The sequence below is a fragment of the Ammospiza caudacuta genome, chromosome 1, assembly GCF_027887145.1.
Source record: "Ammospiza caudacuta isolate bAmmCau1 chromosome 1, bAmmCau1.pri, whole genome shotgun sequence".
NCBI classification, from domain to species: Eukaryota; Metazoa; Chordata; class Aves; order Passeriformes; family Passerellidae; genus Ammospiza; species Ammospiza caudacuta.
In genome coordinates, this window is record NC_080593.1 from 673,624 (window position 1) to 693,772 (window position 20,149).

Genomic DNA, 20,149 nt, shown 5'->3' on the forward strand with positions numbered 1-20,149 from the left:
AATGAGGCTGGATCCCCATGATCCCCATGATCCCCATGATCCCGCTGTTCCCAGAGGCACACCCTGGCTCTGGCTCCCCATTCCCCACAGCAGGGCTGGCCCAGCTGCCCTGGTGGCACTGGTCACCCCGAGCCCTGTCACAGACCTGCCCTTTCCAGACCCCTGTGTGGCACATTTAATCCATCTGAGAAGCATCAGGGACGCTTTGGGACACGGGGGATTGGTGAGGGGTCTGTAACTCTCTCGCTGTTTCCTTTTCACTATCAGCACATTTGGGAAGTGCTGAACACGCTAAAAATGATCTGCAGTAACAGCAAATTTACAGCCCATAACCACCAAAATCCACATTCTCTGGTGTCATTTTTTGCCTCCGAGCCCAAATTTGAGTTTTCTGGCGCTTAATTCACCTTTCCATTCGCTCCAGCAAAGCTTTTGTAACCTTTCATCATGAGTTCCATAGTGGAAGCAGGAATTACCCTGCTGAGAGATGTGCTGGAGCTGGAGAGAGGATTCTGGAGCCAGGGGGGCTGGAAAGAGGATTCTGGAGCCAGGGATGTGCCAGGGGGGCTGGAGAGAGGATTCTGGAGCCTGGGGGGCTGGAAAGAGGATTCTGGAGCCAGGGATGTGCCAGGGGGGCTGGAGAGAGGATTCTGGAGCCAGGGGGGCTGGAGAGAGGATTCGGGGTCCAGGGATGTGCCAGGAGGAGTGGAGAGAGGATTCTGGAGCCCGGGACGTGCTGACACGCGGCTGGAGGCCGGGATGCTGCGCTGTGAGCATTAGGGGGCATCCCACGATGGGAGAAGAGCACGGAGCGAGGGACGGAGGACGCTGTGGGGGTGGCACCGGGGCTCCACGGGAGAAGGGGACAAGCCTGTGGAAAGCGGGGCCGTGGCCGTCTGGGGAAGCCCCTGAGGTGCAGGTTCCTGGGAAGCGAGCACTGGGAACACGAGAGGTGCTCTCTCACCTTCCCACAGAACGATTCCTGTGGGGAAGATGGGCAGCGTGAGGGTTTGGCTGAGGCACTGCGGCCGTTCTCCTGCCCTTATTCCCGATGTTTGTGTGTGTGTGTTCCCTTTAAAATTCCCCGTCCTGCTCTCCAGCCCAGCTCGGGGTCCCTGGTGTGCCCCAGACCCCTCTGGAGGAGCTGCCTCTCCGCTTCCCTTCAGCGCCTTCCGTCCTGTAGAACCAGGGGCTGGAAGCTTCTTTAGGAGCCCAGATCAAAGCTTTGCTTTTGTTCAGGGCCTGGAGCCCCGCTCGGGTCCCGGCAGCGCAGGAGCCACTCCCTGCCTGGGCTGGATCCGGAATTCCTCCCGGAGAGCCTGGCCCCGGGGCTGGATGCCCGTCCCGTGGTTAGTTCTTGGGGCTGGATCCGGAATTCCTCCCGGAGAGCCTGGCCCCGGGGCTGGATGCCCGTCCCGTGGTTAGTTCTTGGGGCTGGATCCGGAATTCCTCCCGGAGAGCCTGGCCCCGGGGCTGGATGCCCGTCCCGTGGTTAGTTCTTGGGGCTGGATCCGGGATCGCCGGGCTGTGAGAACCCGTTCTGCCGGCCCAGGGGTCACCGGGCCCGGGGCAGTCCCTGGAGGCGTCCCCGGGCAGTCCCCGGAGCTGTCCCGGAGCTGTCCCGGAGCTGTCCCGGAGCTGTCCCCACCTGCCGCATTGGTATGCGAGCGGAGCCGCCGCTCGGGCTCCCTTTGTGTGCGCTGTCACGTCTCCCTCCCTCCCTGTGGCACTTCCCTCCGGCTCTTGGCGAGCCGCAGAGCCCGGAATGCCTCGTAAATGAAACGTAAAATCCTCCCTTCTTCTCCCGTCAGCGGGAAGGGGAGCGGAGCCGCATGCAAAGTGCACTGCATCCCTGCCAACACCTCTCGTCCTTCCTCATATATCCCTTCCCATTTGTTACCGTGTGAAGCAGGGAGGAATTTGCTGTTAAAACCGGTGCCTCTTCCCTCCCATCTGCTCCGTGCCTATTTCCAGTATTTATGGTGGAGCTGCTTCCCAGAGGAGCCATATGGGATCCATAGGTATCCACGCTGCTTCCAGTGAAGCCCCTACGGCAGAGCAGTGGGTGAAAAGCAATTCACACCCAAAAGTAGGAAAAAAACCACTGCAGAACAGATAAAACCAATCAATCTTGCAGTGTTTGAGGTGATTCCCAAGAGCCTGGCAGGGAAGAGGAGAGGAACCCACCAGGTTTCATGATGTGAGCGTGTGGAAAATGATTTTTAGGGAGAGAACACTTTGATTTACCTCCCGCGACTGTTGATTTTTGCTGAGCTCTCCAGGATGGATTTTAGTGCACAAATGCCACTCCAGCCCAGCAAAAGGAGGGGTTTCTGCTCCCGGGACACCTCGGCTGTGGCTGACACAATGCCGAGTGCTCTGCGGCCAGAAAGGGTCCCCGGAGCCGTGGGGCCAGCGAGGGTTAACGCGAGCAGATGTTGGCCGAGTCAATGGGCAGGGAAGAAAAGGACGGGACGCGTTCGGGATAAATCCCACCTCCCCGATGCCCGCCCCACGCCGCAAAGAGCAGCTGGAAGGAATAATGGATGAGCTGAACGCTGGATTTCTCTGCAGGAATGCGGAGTTTGGAAAGAGCTGCTGAGGCAAGCGAGAGGTCCCTGCGGTGGGACAGGCAGGGTGTGCCCGCTGCCTCCAGCCCTCCTGCCTCCCCACAGCCTTTTCTCTAGGAAAACTCAGGCAAAACCTGCCTCTTTTGGGCCTTCCCCTCTCCTTTAGCTGGCCAGGGTTGGGAAAAACGCTGCCAGTGAAACCAAATCCTCCAGGTAAATCAAAGTGTTTTTTCCCTAAAAATCATTTTCCACACACTCACATCATGAACCTGGTGGGTTTAGCTCCCCTTCCCCGCCAGGCTCTTGGGAATCACCTCAAACACTGCAAGATTGATTGGTTTTATCTGTTCTGCAGTGGGTTTTTTCCTACTTTTGTGCAGTTATTCACAAACACTCTGCTCTGTCATCCAGAGGCTGCACATCGTGGAATAATCCAGGCTGGGCTGCAGGGGCAAAGCACAAAGGATAGGACAAGGAAAATAAACGTGGATTTAGATCCTGAGGGCACGGTAAAATGGCCAGGACACCTGAGCTGCCTTTAAAAGACTCCAACAAAACCACGGAGCAGCATCAGTTCCTGTCTCCCTCCCTTACCTTCTCTTTCTACAATTTGCCTGAGGCCAAACCTTCAGGATGGAGTTATTCCCACCTCGGGGTACTCCTCCTGCTGGAAGATTTCATGGGAGACTGATACACCTGCAAAATACAAGAAAAACAGAGGAAACGGATGTTTGTTTTTTCCCATTTTAAATCTCACTTTTTGCTTGCTTGTATCCACATAAACAAATGTATCTCTGGTGAAAGGAGCAACTGTGAAAAACGTTGGCAAAAATGATGAGGACTGAGCTGATAAACCTGCTGTGCACGCTCTGGCAGAGGGAGGGGAGGGCCGGGCTGACATTTCTGGGGGAAGAAAAGCAGGATCACTGAGCATGAGGCCGGAGGGAGCCCGAGAGGTCGCTGGGATGAAGCAGCACCTGCCACCAGCACAATCCGCTCAGCCCCGACCTTCCCTGGCAGATGTTTGTCCAGCCTGCCCCAGAAACCCGGGCAGCCACGGCTCCACACCCAGCCTGGCATTCCTTCCCAGCCCCCTCATTCCCACTCCTCATCCCTTCCTTCCCTGGCTCTATCCGTGCTGCTCTTGCTGATTGCTCCTGGCTGTGGAGAACGATTCACTGCCTTTGTAGAGCAGGGAGAAAACAGAAATACAAACCGGTTTGGATGCAGTTCTCAGCTCACCTTTAGAATTCACTGCACCATTTCAAAGCAGAGTGCCACTGCTCTCCACGAGGGATCTCCAGGCCTTTTCAGGAGACTGGAGAAGCCCTGGGAACCGTGCTGGCTCCAGCAGGGACCTGGCAGCCAAGCTGTGCCAGCGTGGAGCCCCTCAGCTGTCCTGGCAGGGCACCACCAGGGCCCTGAGGATGGCAGTGAGCAGGGTGGGACTGAGGATGGCTGAGAGCCAGGGGGATCAGAGCCAGCAGGGAAAGCACCGTCCCCTGTCCCAGAGCCAGGTGTTGGGCTGCCTGAAGCCACTGCCCTCTGCCAGCTCCTCTGTGCCTCCCCATTGCTCAGTCTACCTTCTCCTTTGGCTGCCCTTTCTCCTCATTTTGCCCCATCCTGCTTTTCCCCTCTGCCCACGCTTTGCAGCATTTCCACCTCCCTCTCCCAGCTCCTTTTTCCTGCTCTCTCCTCTTCCCACTGATCCCATGCACAGCACTCAGCAGCCTGAATGAGATCCCATCAGAGCTCCTCTTCTGGCCCACACCTGGATCCCAGCCCTGATCACCACACACACCTGGAGTTTGGAAGCTACAAAAAGAATCTCTGCATTTTCTCCCAAATCCTTCCTGAAATCCCCTCTTTTCCCACAGAGCCCCGCCAGGTCTGGCTGGTCCTGTGTGCCCTGGCAGGCAGTGTTGTCTCACTGCTCCTCAGCCCACCAGATTGTCCCATCTGCCGTCTCTTGCCTCCGTGTGAGATTCTCAGCTCTGACACCAGAGCTGCATTTTCACACTGCATTTTTGTAGCTCCCGGCAAAAGGTGATGGAGACTCCTGGGTGCTCCTGCAGGATGGCTGCAGATTCCTTTAATAGATGCAAATTGCACATGCAGATTGAACCACCGAGTTCTGGAGTGGGGTGGGTGGCAAGGGACCTTAAAGTTCATCCCATTCCAGGGACACCTCCCACTGTCCCAGGTGTTCCAAGCCCCATCCAGCCTGGCCTTGGACACTGCCAGGGATCCAGAGGTAGCTCTGAGCAGCTGTGCCAGGGCTGGACAGCCCTTTCCTGAAGGGATTTGCCCAATATTCAGTCTGAACCATTGGCACAGCTTGAGGCTGTTCTCCCTTGTCCTGTCCCTGTTCCGTGGGAGCAGAGCCTGACCCCCTCAGCTGTCCCCTCCTGTCAGGGAACTGGGGAGTCCTTCAGACACTGTTCCCATGTGTCCCTGGCTCTCCAGCTATTTCCTGGATCTCTCTTCTCCTGGACTTTCTCCTGTGGCTTCCATTTTTCTTTACATGACCTGTCCCAAACTGGAGCTGCTCTTGTAAACCCTCAGCCATCCCCTGTGCTACCAAACAGCTCCCAGGTGGCTTCAGCTGGGTTCCACCAAACAGCTCCCAGGTGGCTTTATGTGGTTTTCTAAACATCCCAGCATGAGGTTCTGGGAGCCAGAAGCAGTCAGGGAGTGCTGTTCAATATTCCCATTTTTACAAGAACTAGGATGAGGTTCTGGGAGCTAGAAGCAGTCTGGGAGTGCTGTTCAATATTCCCATTTTTACAAGAACTAGGATTAAGTTCTGAGAGTCAGAAGCAGCCTGGGAGTGCTGTTCAATATTCCCATTTTTACAAGAACCCCGGCATGAAGTTCTGAGAGTCAGAAGCAGTCAGGGAGTGCTGTTCAATATTCCCATTTTTATAGGAACCAGGATGAAGTTCTGGGAGCTGGAAGCAGTCTGGGTGTGCTGTTCAATATTCCCATTTTTACAAGAACTAGGATGAGGTTCTGGGAGCTGGAAGCAGTCTGGGTGTGCTGTTCAATATTCCCATTTTTATAAGAACCCCGGGATGAAGCTCTGAGAGTCAGAAGCAGCCTGGGTGTGCTGTTCAATATTCCCATTTTTACAAGAACCGGGATGAAGTTCTGAGAGTCAGAAGCAGCCTGGGTGTGCTGTTCAATATTCCCATTTTTGCAGTCGCCGCTCTCTCGGTGGCAGCACAGCACCTCATTATTGTGGTGGGCATCTGCTGGCACTTGGCACCTCTAAAGGCTGGGCGTTTTAAGAGGTTTTAAAGCAAGCCAGTGATCCCGTTGAGTTCCCAGCCTCCTCTGCCAGCCGCCTTCCTCCTTCCCTGGGTCCAGACCAAGCTCCCCTGCTCATTGTCCTCCTGCTGATGGAGCCTTTTCTTCTTCTCCTTAACGATTCCTCCCCATTTCCATCTCAATTTGGCCTTTCTGATGTCTCCCCACATGCTTATGCTCCCCTTGTAAGTGCCCTTAGTAATTTGACCTAGTTCCCACTTCCCACAAGCGTTTTTTCTGGAGCCTGGGGTCAGTGAGGAGCTTGTGATGCAGCCAGGCTGGTTCCTGCTCCGTTTCCTATTGGGATGGCTCCTGTGTGTGCTGCTTGCAGCGTTCCTTTGAAGTCCCTCCAGTTTCCTTTACTCCTTTCACTTCTGATCCTGCCTCCCCCCAGATCCTGCTTCCCACTTCTCCAAACCTCTCAGCGCCCCTTGTCTTTGTTTCTGCCTTTTCTCCGTGAGGGGTGGGAGCTTGGCTGCTCCACGCTCAGCTTGGCCCCTTTCCCTGCTGTGCTTGTGTCCCAAGGCAGTCTTGGTGCTGGTCGCTGGCTGTGCCCTGCTCTGTCCCCTCCCAGTGGCACCAGCCAGCCCAGTGGTGACAGTGGTGACACAGAGCAGCTGCCGTGCCCACGGCCAGCCCAGCCCTCAGCGGGCGCATGCCCAGCTCCTCGTTCCCACACTGGGCATTTTACAGGTCACAAAGTTAAGAGGATTTTGCTTTTCTCCTCTCTTTAAATCCAGCGTGGGGCGGGTTTAGTGCTGGAATCGCTCCCTGCCACAGCCGGGCTGTGGGTGATGAGTAATTGGTATTTCCCTGCACTAAACACTGGGATCCCCTGGTGCTTCCTGGCTGCACAAACTCCAGTGGCAGCCCCTCCCAGCCAGGAGGCAGCCCAGCTCTGGTGGGACACCGGGGTGTCACCAGAGCTGCTCCAGGAGCTCCCCACAGGGACCCTCTGGCTCATGGGAATCATCCTGAGGTTCCCCACACAACACTCCTGTGCTGGGTCAGCAGAGCTGCTCCCAGGGATGGTCAGAAGGATTTGGGGATGGTTCCTCCAGCCTGACCTGCTTCCCTGGGAGCTGGGGGTGGGACAGGAGGGGTGGGATGCAGCCCACCACTGTGGCTGTGTGTGACTGCAGCCAGGCTGTGCCAGGGTGGAAGGTGGGGCACAGAGGCACCAGGCAAGGGAAGGGACACAGCCTGCCTCATCTCCCAAAAATTCACCAAGGGAAAGAGTGTGGGGCAGCCCTCAGGCAAGGAAATGTCCTCAGAGGGGTCCAGGAGGGGACAAGGGACAGGCATGGCAGTGCCAGCTCCTGGCACCAGGGAGGGGCAGACCAACCTGTGATCCCAGCAGAGCAGTGTCCAAAGGTGTCGGGCACAGTTTGGGGTGTGCAGGGGCTGATGGGGACCACTGAGCTGCTGCCACCTCCTTCTCCAGCCCCTCATGCTCGTGGGCAGCAAAGAGAGCTGGAAGGAAGAGAAATGGATGAGCTGAACCAGCTGAACCATGGTGGATCCAGACACTTGGCTGGTGAATCGAGGTTTGGTGGGGGAGTTGGGACTTTTGGCCATTGAAGACTCAGCCAGTGATGGGGACTCTCAGCTGGTGAATGTGGACTCAGACCATGAATGTGGACTCTTTGCCAGTGAATGAGGACCCTGGGCTGGGGAACTGGGCCCCGTTTGGTGAATGAGGACCCTGGGCTGGGGAACTGGGCCCCATTTGGTGAATGAGGACCCTGGGCTGATGGAACTGGGCCTCGTTTGGTGAATGAGGACCCTGGGCTGGGGAACTGGGCCTCGTTTGGTGAATGAGGACCCTGGGCTGGGGAACTGGGCCTCGTTTGGTGAATGAGGACCCTGGGCTGGGGAACTGGGCCTCGTTTGGTGAATGAGGACCCTGGGCTGGGGAACTGGGCACCATTTGGTGAATCAGGACCCTGGGCTATGAATTGGGCCCCGTTTGGTGAATGAGGACCCTGGGCTGATGGAACTGGGCCTCGTTTGGTGAATGAGGACCCTGGGCTGATGGAACTGGGCCCCGTTTGGTGAATGAGGACCCTGGGCTGGGGAACTGGGCCTTGTTTGGTGAATGAGGACCCTGGGCTGATGGAACTGGGCCCTGCTGGTGAATGAGGACCCTGGGCTGATGGAACTGGGCCCCGTTTGGTGAATGAGGACCCTGGGCTGGGGAACTGGGCCTCGTTTGGTGAATGAGGACCCTGGGCTGATGGAACTGGGCACCATTTGGTGAATCAGGACCCTGGGCTGGGGAACTGGGCCTCGTTTGGTGAATGAGGACCCTGGGCTGGGGAACTGGGCCCCGTTTGGTGAATGAGGACCCTGGGCTGGGGAACTGGGCCTCGTTTGGTGAATGAGGACCCTGGACCCTGGGCTGGTGAGTCGGGCCCCATTTGTGAATCAGGACTCACCCAGTGAATCCCAGCTCCGGATATTTTGTCTCGGGCAGCCGGAGCCTGTCAGGGGAAGAAAGGCTCCTTGTCTTGGGGTCGTGGCTCTGGTCCTGTTCTGTGTCTGGGAGAGAAAAGAGGACGGCGGAGAGAGGAGGGCAGCACCGCTGCCCGTGCCAGCTCCCTTCCCCGTGCCAGCCCTGGCTGCCCACAATGGCCCATCTCCCTCCCAGCCAACCAGCCAAGCATTGAAATTTAATAGCCCTGGCCTCTCTGCATCCCATGATTAGGCCTGTGATGAAAGCCCATGTGTTGCTCTGCTGGCTGGAGGCACATTCCTGAGCAGGGCCGGTGCAGGCGGCTCGGGGTGCCTGCTCCCCGCCCTGTGCCGTGTGCCAGCTGCTCCCTGCCCTGTGCCATGTCCGTTGGGCACTGATGGAGCTCTCAGACAGCCCCGGGCGCTCCGAGCCTCGCTGCTCCCTCCCCTGGGACAGGCAGAGGGGATGAGAGCTGGGCTGGGCTGGGCTGGCAGCCCCGAGGCACACGGAGACGCAACGAGGGACACTGACCCAGAGGCAGGAGCCGAGGCTGTGCCCTCCCGAGGCAAGCAGGAACACACCAGGAAGGTGAGTAGGGTCTGAGGGAGCAGCCTGGGGGAGTGATGGGCTCAGAGCAATGTCCCAGAGCTGGGGGACACGGGGACAAACCCCCCAGTGCTCCCAACCTGGGCATGAGCAGGAGCATCCTTAAACCTGCTGGAATCCTTGTGACCCACTTTGGTCCTGAATCGCAGCCCCTACAGCCCGTGGGGGTGAGCAGCTGGAGCTGAGGATGGCTCCTGAATCCAGGGCTCCTCTGTGGGTCATCCCCATGGCCCCAAACAGAGGAGCCACTGCCTGGCCTTGCAGAGGGGACTGTCCCACCACTGCCCACCGGCCACGCTGGGCTCCTTGGGAGGGGTGGGGAGGGAATGTGGGCACCACTCCAAGGTGGCACCTCTTGTGGCACCTCCAGGATGGATGGGCTGTGCCAGGCTTGAGGGTCTGTGGCATGTCACTCTCAGTTCTGTGGTGACACTCTGCACGATGTGCTGTGCCAGTGTCACCTGCACAGTGACACCATCCATGGTGCATGGGCTGTGCCAGTGTCACCTGCACAGTGACACCATCCATGGTGGGTGTGCTGTGCCAGTGTCACCTGCACAGTGACACCATCCATGGTGCATGGGCTGTGCCAGTGTCACCTGCACAGTGACACCATCCATGGTGCATGGGCTGTGCTAATGTCACCTGCACAGTGACACCAGCCATGGTGGATGTGCTGTGCTGGGATGGAGGGGCTGCGCTGTGTCACCCTCACCTCCACACTGTGACACTTGGTGACACCATGGCCAGTGTCCCCCAGGCAGTGCCCAGCTGGACAGACCCACAGGCACCGTGAGGGAGGATCCCAGTGAGGAGCAGACGGATTCCAGGTCCCACCAGCCCCAGCTGGACCCCACCCCGTGTGTCCCTGCATTCCCACCTCACTGACTGCCGCCAAGGGCACCTGGGGATGGGGGGTGGCCTTCCCCTTGCTGCAGTGCCCCTTCTGCCCTCTGCCCTGCCTCACCTCCAGAACTGCATCACTCTGGGATTCCCAATCCCCTCTGAGATCCCTGTCCCTACTCAGCCGTTTCTTCTCCTCATACACAAGCACAGATCCTCTCCTGTCACAGCGATGCCCATCCCACCCCAGCTCCCTTTCCCTCCCTCCCATCCCACGGGAAGCTTATGCCCAGCTCTGCCCGTGCCAGGGCATCCCACCTGCCCTCGGGATTTGCTCAGGTGTCAGCATCTCCTCTCTGCCCCACCAGCACCTCCCTCTCCTCATCCCACCCTTTCCATTGCACGTTCCCAGTGCTTTATCCATGGTTTTACCTTTCCTCATCCCACCCTTTCCATTGCACGTTCCCAGTGCTTTATCCATGGTTTTACCTGTCCTCATGCCACCCTTTCCATTGCAGTGTCCACGTTCCCAGTGCTTTATCCATGGTTTTACCTGTCCTCATGCCACCCTTTCCATTGCAGTGTCCACGTTCCCAGTGCTTTATCCATGGTTTTACCTGTCCTCATCCCACCCTTTCCATTGCACGTTCCCAGTGCTTTATCCATGGTTTTACCTGTCCTAGAGCTCCCGTCCTGCCCTGGAAGGGGCTGGCAGAGCCCACACCCGCCGGTTTCTTGCAGCAGTTTGTGGCAGGTGATGGAAATGCTGCAGCCAGGGAGGAGACCTGAGGATCCCACGCCGGTGAGCCCGCCGGGGTCGGCTGCCGGTCCCAACACCGCTCCTCGTTCTTAATGTCCCCAGCAAGGCGCGAATTGATTATTCAGCGGCTCCCAGGACGCCTCGGAGCATCCGTGCCCGCGGGGCTGTGGCTGCCCTGGCCCCGAGGTGCCGCACCCCTCCCTCCGTGCCGTGATGGATGGATTCGTGTCGGTGATGGATGGATGGATGGATTCGTGTCCCCTCTCCAGGGAACCCCGAGCGCTGGCACGGGGCTGAATCCCAACCCAGGAGAGATCGGTTCCTGCTGGAAGCAAGAGGGAGCCACGAGGGGAGGGTGGTGGCAGTGCTGGGGTCCCTGGGGAGATCCCTGTGCCATGCTCGGTGCCAGGGGATGGCCACAGGGACCTGGCCTTGCCAAAGCCACTGGGACGGTGGCACCGGTTCCTCTCCATGCAGATGGAAACTGGGAGCTGGGGGGGGATAACCCTGGGAGAGCCCAAATCCGACCCTGGGCAGCTCCACTGAAGGAGGAGCAGGAGTGGCTGGGAGCCATCACCCCGTGTGCAGCCACCTTGTTTGGGGGTACCTTATGGGGACAGGGCCGGAGCAAAAACCCCTGGAGCAGCCCAGGCACCTCCACCAGGCATCCCAGGGTGTCCCAGCTGCTCCCAAGCGTGTCCAGGGTGGCAGGATGGGCTGCACCCTGGCCTGGCAGAGGCAGGAAGGTGCCTGCAGAGGGTGACAAGGGGGGACCAGGCACCCACACCCCCGGTGATGCTCAGATGGGACCCTGTGGAAGCAGGGCCTCAATCCCCATCGGGAGACATGAATGGCCATGCTGGGAGATCGCAGGCACCGGCAAGAGGCTTAACTTTAAAAAAAAAAAAGGTTTATTTATTTCAAGATCTTACTTTTTTTTTCACCTTTTTTGTTGGTTTTTACCTGTATTTCAAAAAAAGTAGGGCAAAAGTACAAAAAAAGTCAGTTGCGGGACGGCAAAGGTTTAGAAATCACAGCGCGGAACGAACCCAAACGAGAGACACGGAGCACGAACCAAACACCCCCACGACACGGCCGAATTATCACTGGAATTTTTGTTTTCCTCGGTACAAAACACACCAAAGCATGCCATGGAGCGGGAGGGACGCGGGGCGGAGGGGAGGCTGCGCTGTGGGGAGCCGAGCGCAGCTCCCCGCTCTGCGCCGCCCTGGGCCCACCGCTCACGTCAAGTTGTTCTGGAGGCAGTTCAGCTCCCCGGCCTCCTGCTCGCCCTTGCCGCCCTCGTGCTTGGGCGACGTCGAGTTGTGGATGTTGAACGGCTCCTCGTCCTTCAGGCAGGATTTCAGCGAGTCCTGCAGCTTGTGGGGAGCGCTGGGGTCGTCCTGCGGGAGAGAGGGGGGTCAGGGCAGGGCGGGCATGGGGCGAGGCACAGCGAGGGCACCACGTCCCCTTGCAGGGAGCCACCGGGGGGGACAAATGTCCCCTCCCAGCGCGGATGGCGGCACGGGGGGCCCGCGGTGCTCGCAGCACAGGGACAGGGTCCGACCCCCCCGCGGTGGCGCCGTCCCCAGCACAGCCTCCCCACCTCGGCTCCCAAAGCGCCCCGGAGCTGTGCCAGCCTGGAGCCCGTGCCAGCCTCGGGCACCGCATTCCCCGGCCACCCGCCACCGTCCCCGCCCGGTTCCCGCTGCCGTTCGCATCCCCTCGTTCCCGCGACAAGCAGCCACCGGCGGCCTTGGCAGGAGCCCAGAGGGGGCGGCTTTATTGCGGTTCCTCAGCGTACAGCCCGTGCCCCCGCGCCGCGCCGCTGGCAAAGCCGGGCACGCCTCTTCCCGGGGTGCCCCCGCTGCAGCATCCTCCGCTCCGGGGCCGGGCCCGCACCCCCGGCAGGCACGGGCGGCACCGGCACTGGCACCCGCTGTGGGCACCGGCACCGACACCGGCTGTGGGCACCGGCACCGGCTGTGGGGCAGGGCAGGGCAGGGCTGGGAAGGGCAGGGCCGGGCAGGGCAGGGCTGGGCAGGGCAGGGCAGGGCAGGGCAGGGCAGGGCAGAGCAGGGCAGGGCTGGGCAGGGCAGAGCAGGGCAGAGCAGGGAAGGGCAGAGCAGGGCTGGGCAGGGCAGAGCAGGGCAGGGCAGGGCAGGGCTGGGCTGGGCTGGGCTGGGCAGGGCAGGGCAGGACAGGGCAGGGCAGGGCTGGGCTGGGCAGGACAGGGCAGGGCAGGGCAGGGCAGGGCAGGGCAGGGCTGGGCTGGGCTGGGCTGGGCAGGGCAGGGCAGGGCAGGGCGAGCCCGCCAGGCCGGGCCGGGCCGTGCTGGTTCCGGTGCTGTCGGTGCCACGCAGAGAGCGGCAGATGGACGGGGACACCCAAGGGCCGGCGTCACACGGGGACAGGAGCCCATCTCCTGGGCAGTGACCAGTCCGGAGCTGGTGCCATTGGCTGCAGGACCCCCAAAAACCCCTTTCCGGAGGGCGCTGACCCTGCTGACCCCTCCTCATCCTCGCAGTGCTGCCGCGTCCCAGGCACCGTGTGCCGAGCCCCCAGCCCCGGAGGGCCGGGGATGCGCGGGGAGCGGCACCGAGCGCATCCCGAGGCTGATCCCGTCGGCAGCGGGGACGGAGCCGGCCCCGGAGCCTCCTGCCAGGGCGGCTAGGGCTGCTAAAGGCGGTCGCAAGACGGGGAACACCGGCCGTGGGTGGGGGAGGCTAAAGGGACCTACGCTCCTCCTCCGGCTCCGCAAAGCCCTTCGCTTCTCTCTGTTCCGAGTCAAAGACAGCAGGTTGGGTGCCGGGGGTGCCGGGGGGCGCCCCAACCAGGGCAGCACCCGGAGCGTGTCACCCTCCGGCACCCGCGGCCATGCCACAGCCAGGGAGCATCGCCTGCCCCGCTGTCCCCTCCCTGAACGTGGCACAGCCACCCCCGCCACCCCCACACCGAGCCAAGGCCTTCGGGAGCTCGGGATGGCGGCTCCCGGGGAGCCACACGGGCAGCAGGGGACGGGGAAGGGACAGGGGGTGACACTGCCCCCCTGCCCGGCCTGGGCACAGTGTAGGTCAGCGGGGACCCAGCAGCGAGGGGACAGAGCTGTGACCAGGGCAGGATGGGGACAGGAGCGCATGGTTGGGATCCGGGAGGGGTCAGAGGTCACCGGACAGAGGGACAGGGATGGGACAGGAAGAGGGACGGGGGGACGGTGCCACACAGCTCCTTACGTTTGGGTGGGAGCCCTCGGCGATGGTGGACAGGGAGAAGTTGTCGTTGTGCAGCTCGGACGGGGTGCGGTATCTGTGGGGCAGGAGAGTGGGGTGAGAGCAGGACCCCCCCGCAGCCCCACCCGCGTTTTGGGGTCACCGTGGGTTGGGAGGGGTTAATTGTTCCCAGCCCTGGAGGTGTGGGGGGGTAAATGTCCCCAGAGATGGAAGTCTGGGCTAAATACCCAAATCTAAGGGCTTTGGAGAGATAAATCTTCCCTGCCCTGGGGGTTTGGGGGTTTGTACCCCCAGCTCCGAGGATCTGGGGAGCTAAACGCTTCCAAGTCAGGGGGGCTTGGAGACTCAGTACATCCAGAGATGGAGATCTACGGGATTAAATGTCCTGAACTCCGGAGGTTGGGGACTAAATGTCCCCAGGGATTGAGCTAAAGGAGCCCAGTGTGACATTTTGGGGGGCTCGGTGCCCCCAGCTCTGGGGTTTGGGGGTAGCTGGGCTCTGGGCAGCAGCCCGGGGCAGGGCTGGAGAGGCAGACCCGGGAGCTGGCACGGAGCCTCCCTGCTAATTGCACTTGGCATTTCCAAACACTAATTAACAGCTCATTAGGGACCGGGTTGGGCAGGCTCCCTCCTCCCTGCTCCAGGAGCTGGCCAGCAGTGGCCGGGGCGGGGGGGTGACCCCGAACCCTTCCCCGTCACCCCCAGCCCTGTCCCCAGCCCTGTCCCCGATGGCCGCCCCGGCGCTGTCCCCAGCTCCCAGCGGAGCAGATTAACCGGTGCCGGTCAGGAGCGGCTTGGAGGGATTACCGGCGGAGCAGGAGCCGCGTCCCCGCCTCCGGCAGCTCTGCCACCCACCGTCCCCGCGTCCCCGGGGCACCAGCAGGGCAGGGGGGCGCGGGGCCGGCCCGGGGGTCCCCAGTGTCACTCACTTGGTCTTGCGCAGCTTGCTGTTCTCCGTCTTGAGCAGGTAGAGCTTCTTGGCGAAGAACACGGTGAGCATGAAGAGCAGCAGCACCACGAGCGCGGCCGAGCCCACGGCCACGCACATCACCTGGAAGTCGGTGACGATGGACTCGCAGCGAGTGCCCTTGTGCCACGTGTAGTCCTGCGTGTTGCACCTGCCGGGGGACGCGCTCAGAGGCGTCCCCCGCCCCCAAACGCGTCCCCCGCCCCAAAACGCGTCCCCCGCCCCAAAACCTGCCCTGAGCATCCTCGGGGGATGCGGCGTTTGTACCTGCGGGGGTTACGGGGGTCTGGGGTGATGGGATGAGCGGGTGACACCCGAGGGGGTGACACCGACCGAGATGGGGACACCGGGGCAGCCGGGAGCGGGCTCGGGGTCTCCGGACGGTGCTGACGCCCCGCAGCAGCGGCTCCCAGCCCCGGCGGGAGCAGGGAGGGTCCCGCGCCCCCCGCGTGCCCCGGGCGCGGTGCCAGCCGGGGGCACACCCGGTGCGTGCGGCACAGCCGGCGGCGCCTCCCGGCGCAATCTGCCGGGCCCGATTAGCGCGGCCGCCCCGCAGGCTCGGCCCTGACCTAATTCCTGGGCAGCCGCCGCCCGGGGGCAGGGAAACAGGGAAACCCCGCTCGATGCCGGGAGTGGGGCTGCGGGCACCCAGAGCCCGGGAACGGGGTGGGCAGGGGGTGGAAAAGGTGCAGAATGGAGTGAAAAAGGATGGAAAGGCTGGGAACGGGATGTCAGGGGCATGGAGAGCCCAGGGATGGAGCACAGAGAGTGGAGAGCCCAGGGATGGAGCACAGAGAGTGGAGAGCTCAGGGATGGAGCATGGAGGATGGAGAGCTCAGGGATGGAGCACAGAGGGTGGAGAGCTCAGGGATGGAGCACAGAGAGTGGAGAGCTCAGGGATGGAGCACAGAGAATGGACAGACCAGGGATGAAATACAGAGAATGGAGAGCCCGGGGATGAGGAGCATGGAGGATGGAGAGCCCCGGGATGGGGCAGAGGGAATGGAGAGCCCAGGGATGGGTACAGGGGGTGGGATACACCAGGAATGGGGTGAAAGGGGTGGAGAGGCCAGGAATGGGTTGCAGGAGATGGAAGCGCCGGGATTAAGGTGCATGGGTGGGGGAGATCCCAGGGGTGGGTACAGGGGGATGAAGAGCCCAGGCATGGGATGCATGGAGTATGCAGAGACTGAAAGTGGGGGCGCACAAGGGCTGGAAAAACTGGGAATGGAATACATGGGAATGGAGAGCCTGGGGATGGGAGCACTGGGCATGGGGTATAGGGGATGGTGAGCCCAGGGATGGGGTACAGGGATGGTGAGTAGGGGATGTGGTGCAGGGATGAAGACCTCAGGGGTGAAGTGCAGGGGATGGAGAACCCCAGGATGGGGTGTAAGGATGGTGAGCCCCAGGGATGGTGAGCCCAGGGATGGCGAGCCCAGGGATGACGAGCCCCACACCCCAGCCCAGCGGGCCCGTCCCTTACCGGCAGAAGGCCCCGTGGCTCTCCACCAGGTAGCACTGGCCGCCGTTGTGGCAGTAGCTGGGGACGAGGTCGCACAGGGAGCGGCAGGAGCTGTTGTGCCGCACGTAGCCGCTCCGGCACTCGGAGCCGTTGTCGGGCGGGCCCCGCTCCCCGGGCCGCGGCCAGGCCGTGGGGCTGCCCCCGGGCAGCCCGGGCGGCGGCGGGGCGGCGGCGGCGCGGTGCCCGGTGGGCCGGGGCTCCGGCGGGGCGGGCGCGGCCGAGGCGGGCGCTCTGTAGCCGTTCTCGTCCTCCAGCCCGCCGTCTTCCTCCTCCTCCTCCTCGTCCTCCAGCTCGTCCTCGTCGTCCCCGTCGGCGTAGAAGGAGGTGGTGGGGTAGAAATCGGCGTCGTCGAAGGGCGTGAAGTCGTCGTAGAGCTCGTGCAGGGCCCAGGGCGTGGCCGCCCCCTCGGGCTCCCGGCGCCGCGCCGAGCCCGCCGCGCCCCGGCCGGCCCCGGGGAGGGCCCCCAGTCCCTCGCCCCCCTCGAACAGGTCGTAGTAATCGACGTCGATGATGTCGGAGCCCGCGCGGTCGGCCGGGGGCTCGGGCGGGCCGGTGGCGGCCGTGACCGGCTCCCGCAGCCACGTCAGGTCGGTCCAGCCGCGGGCGCCCTGCGCCGGGGCCGGGCTGGAGGCGGCGGCCCAGAGCTCGGGGGCGCCCCCCGAGTCCCCCCCGGCGGCGCCGGGCCGGCCCAGCACGGGGGTGCGCGGCGCGGCCGAGCCCCCGGCCGCCAGCAGCAGCTCGGACTCGGCCGGGCCGGTGGCGAGGCGGGGCCCGGCGGGGCTCGGCGGCGCGGCCGGGAGCCCCCCGGAGCCCCCCGGCGTGGGGCGGTCACCGCTGCCCGGCTCCTCGGGGCTGCCCGGCGCCACCGGCACCGCGCCCCCGGTCCCGGCCCCGGGCCAGGTGACGGCTCGGGGGGGCGCGGCGCTGGCCTCGCCCTCCGCGCCGCAGCCCGGGCACCCGTCGGGCACGGCCGAGGGCTCCGTGGTGGCCGTGCCGCCCCCGGGGGGCTCTAGCTGCGCTCCTGCCGCCGCCCCCCCGGCGCTCGTGCTGTTGCTGGGTGCCCCCGGGGGGTCTCCGCTCGCCAGGTCCCATTTCGGGGCGCTGCTCTCCAACGAGCCCTCCCAGGCTCTCCCCTCGCCAGCGCTGGAGTTCTGGGGGGGCCACGCGGATCCTGGCGGGGAGCAAGGAGAGAAAGAGGTGTCAGAGGTGCCCCCGCACCCCTGGGAGGATGTGACAGTCTGGGGGGGTCCAACAGGTCCCCGACCTGCTCCACCTTGCACCCGCCTGGATACACCACAAGGACCTGGGGGGCAGGGGGGGCCGCATCCCCAATCCTTGAGCCTCTCCCGGGGACCGATGGGGGGAACCCCAAAGAAGCCCCCCAGCTCTGTGGGTGCCCTCACACCCAACTCTGTGATCCCTCCTTCTCAGCACAGCCCCCCCAACACAAGCTGTCCCCGGCCCTGCCCCCTCAGCTGCCCTTCAAGGGGATCCATCCCCCTGCAAAGGGATCCAGTCCTCCCCCAAAGGGATCCAGCCCCACTGCAAGGACAGCCAGCCCTCCCCAGAAGAAATCAGCCCCCCAAAAGGGGATCCAGCCCCCCCCCCGGTAGATTCAACCCCCTGTGGTTCTCGTGAGTGCTCTGCACACACACAAGGGGCTGCAGCTCCCCGTGCTGGGATCCAGCCCCGCTCCCGCCCCATCCCCGCGAGGGGATCCAGCCCCGCTGCGGCTCCACACAACGGGATCGGCCCCTCCGCAATGGAATCCGGCCCCTTGCGCGGGGATCAGCCCCGTGTGCCGCCCGCCTGTCCATCCGGACACACGGAGCAGCACCAGCCCTCCCCACGCCGGGATCCAGCCCCCTGCAAGCGGACCCAGCCCTCTCCCGGTTCCTGCGAGTGCGCCCCATAGCCAGCCCCACATCCCGCCCCTGCAAGGGGATCCGGCCCTTTCCAAGGGTACCCGACTGCCCCTGCAATGGAACCCAGCCCCTTCCAAGGGGATCCACCCCCCTCCGGCTCCTGCAAGTGCACCCCGTAATCCCGAGAGGATCCAGCCCCTGCAAGGGAATCCGCTCCCTCCTGCTCGGGCTCCAGCCCTTCCCTGGCTCCTGCAGATGCTCCCCCTGCACACGCGGGGATCCAGCCCTGCCGCAAGGGGATCCAGCCCCACGCACGGCATCCCGCCCGCCCTGCAGGGAGATCCAGCCCCACACACGGGATCCAGCCCTGCCGCAAGGGATCCGGCCCCGGCAGGGGGATCCAGCCCCACGCACGGCATCCCGCCCGCCCTGCAGGGAGATCCAGCCCCACGCACGGGATCCAGCCCTTCCGGCAAGGGGATCCCGCCCGCCCCGCAGGCAGATCCAGCCCTTCCCTGGCTCCTGCAGATGGCCCCCCTCCCCATGAAGGGATCCAGCCCCGGCCGCAGGATCAACAGCATCTCCCCCCCCCGCACTGGGATCAGCCCCCGCCCGGGGGGATCCTCCTTCCTTGCCCGGGTGCAGCCCCCCCGGCGGCAGCAGCACCGGGATCCGGCCCCGGCGAGGGGATCCCCCCGCCCCCCCCAGCCCGCAGCCCCCCCGGGACCCCCCCCCGCCCCGGATCCGCCCCCCGCCCGTGCCCCGGCCGCGTGTCCCCGGTCCCGGTACGCACCGAGGGCGCCGATCGCCAGCAGCAGGGCCAGGGCGCGGGGGGCGCGGGGGGCGCGGGGGGCCATGGCGGCATGGAGGGACCCCGGCTCCGCCACGGGGCCGGCACCGGCAGCGGCTCCGCCCGCCCCGCTCCGAGCGAGCCGCGCCGCGCCGAGCCGAGCGGAGCCGCGCCGAGCCGGGGGGCCGGGCCGGGCGGCGGGGGCGGGACCGCGGACGCGGCGGCGGCTCCGGGCACGGGCACGGGCACGGCACCCCCCCGGCACCCCGCGGGCAGCGCCGGGGAGCAAATCCCGGGAGCCCCGGCAGCGGGGCGACACAGCCCGGGATCCCCAACATCGGGGGGACACAGCCCGGGACCCCCGGCATGGGGGGCGACACAGCCCGGGACCCCCAACATCGGGTGGACACAGCCCGGGACCGCCGGCATGGGGGGCGACACAGCCCGGGACCCCCAACATCGGGGGGACACAGCCCGGGACCCCCGGCTTTGGGGGGAACACAGACCGCGATCCCCGGCATGGGGGAACACACAGCCCGCTACCCCCAAATGGGGGGGACACAGCCCAGTACCCCCAGCATCCGCATCCCCGGAGGGGGACACATCCCGACAGCCCCCAACACCGAGGGACACACACACCCTGGCACCCCCAGCATGGGCATCCTGCGGGGGCACCGGGGGGCACACCCTGGCACCACTGTCCCTGGGGGAACACAGAGGGCACACCCCACACTGTCCCTGGGGGGACACCAGGGACACATCCCGCCACCCCAGCATGGGCACCCCTGGCGCAGGACACCGGGGACACGTCCTGCCCCCCCAGCAGAGGGGGAGCCTATCCCGCACCCCCCCACAGCCCTCATCCCTCTCTGACCCCCAAACTGCTCCTGCATAGGGCGGGGACCCCCCTGCTCCGGCCCCGGGCCCCCCTCCCCGCACCCCCAGCCCGCTCCGAGGGCACCGCGGGGCTCCGGCCCCCCCAGCAGGGTTGGACCCTCCTGTGCCCAGGCCCTGGCATTGCTGGCCAGTGCCAGACTGGCCCAGATACCACCAGCTGCCACCACGGCCGCTGTCACCGCTGGCCTGTCCCGGGGGCACCGCGGGCAGGGGAGACAGGGGTGGGCAGGGGGGACAGGGGGGACAGGGGTGCTCCAGGGGCAGGGTCCGGATGGGGCCGGGGAGGAGCCGGGATCGGAGCGCGGCGCGGACCCGCCCGGGCTCGGCCCCAG

General features: G+C 64.0%; 2 protein-coding genes and 1 long non-coding RNA gene across 3 annotated transcripts; 2 read left to right on the forward strand and 1 right to left on the reverse strand.

The window, feature by feature from the left end:
* The first annotated feature begins 8,609 nt into the window (after nt 1-8,609).
* Nucleotides 8,610-11,467, forward strand: LOC131560894 (uncharacterized). Its single transcript, XR_009275012.1, has 2 exons — nt 8,610-8,922; nt 10,525-11,467. It is a non-coding gene; the product is annotated as an uncharacterized LOC131560894 (long non-coding RNA).
* On the reverse strand, nt 11,468-19,022 carry CSPG5 (chondroitin sulfate proteoglycan 5). The gene is made up of 5 exons (XM_058809784.1): nt 18,924-19,022; nt 16,227-17,436; nt 14,703-14,891; nt 13,777-13,849; nt 11,468-11,946 (listed from the first exon to the last, which is right to left on the reverse strand). The coding sequence occupies exons 1-5, from the start codon at nt 18,985-18,987 to the stop codon at nt 11,785-11,787; spliced, it is 1,698 nt and encodes a 565-aa protein (XP_058665767.1). The 5' UTR covers nt 18,988-19,022; the 3' UTR covers nt 11,468-11,784.
* Nucleotides 18,986-19,793, forward strand: LOC131565243 (50 kDa spicule matrix protein-like). Its single transcript, XM_058816043.1, has 2 exons — nt 18,986-18,991; nt 19,035-19,793. The coding sequence occupies exons 1-2, from the start codon at nt 18,986-18,988 to the stop codon at nt 19,791-19,793; spliced, it is 765 nt and encodes a 254-aa protein (XP_058672026.1).
* Nucleotides 19,794-20,149: the final 356 nt, after the last annotated feature.

Excerpts from the sequence above, each read along its gene's own strand:
- CSPG5 (XM_058809784.1), bottom strand. The coding sequence starts at position 18,987 with ATGGCCCCCCGCGCCCCCCGCGCCCCCCGCGCCCTGGCCCTGCTGCTG. Across the intron at positions 13,850-14,702 it reads AGCAAGCTGCGCAAGACCAA|ATACCGCACCCCGTCCGAGC; the intron begins GTGAGTGACACT and ends CCTGCCCCACAG. Across the intron at positions 11,947-13,776 it reads CCGAGGGCTCCCACCCAAAC|GACGACCCCAGCGCTCCCCA; the intron begins GTAAGGAGCTGT and ends TCTCTCCCGCAG.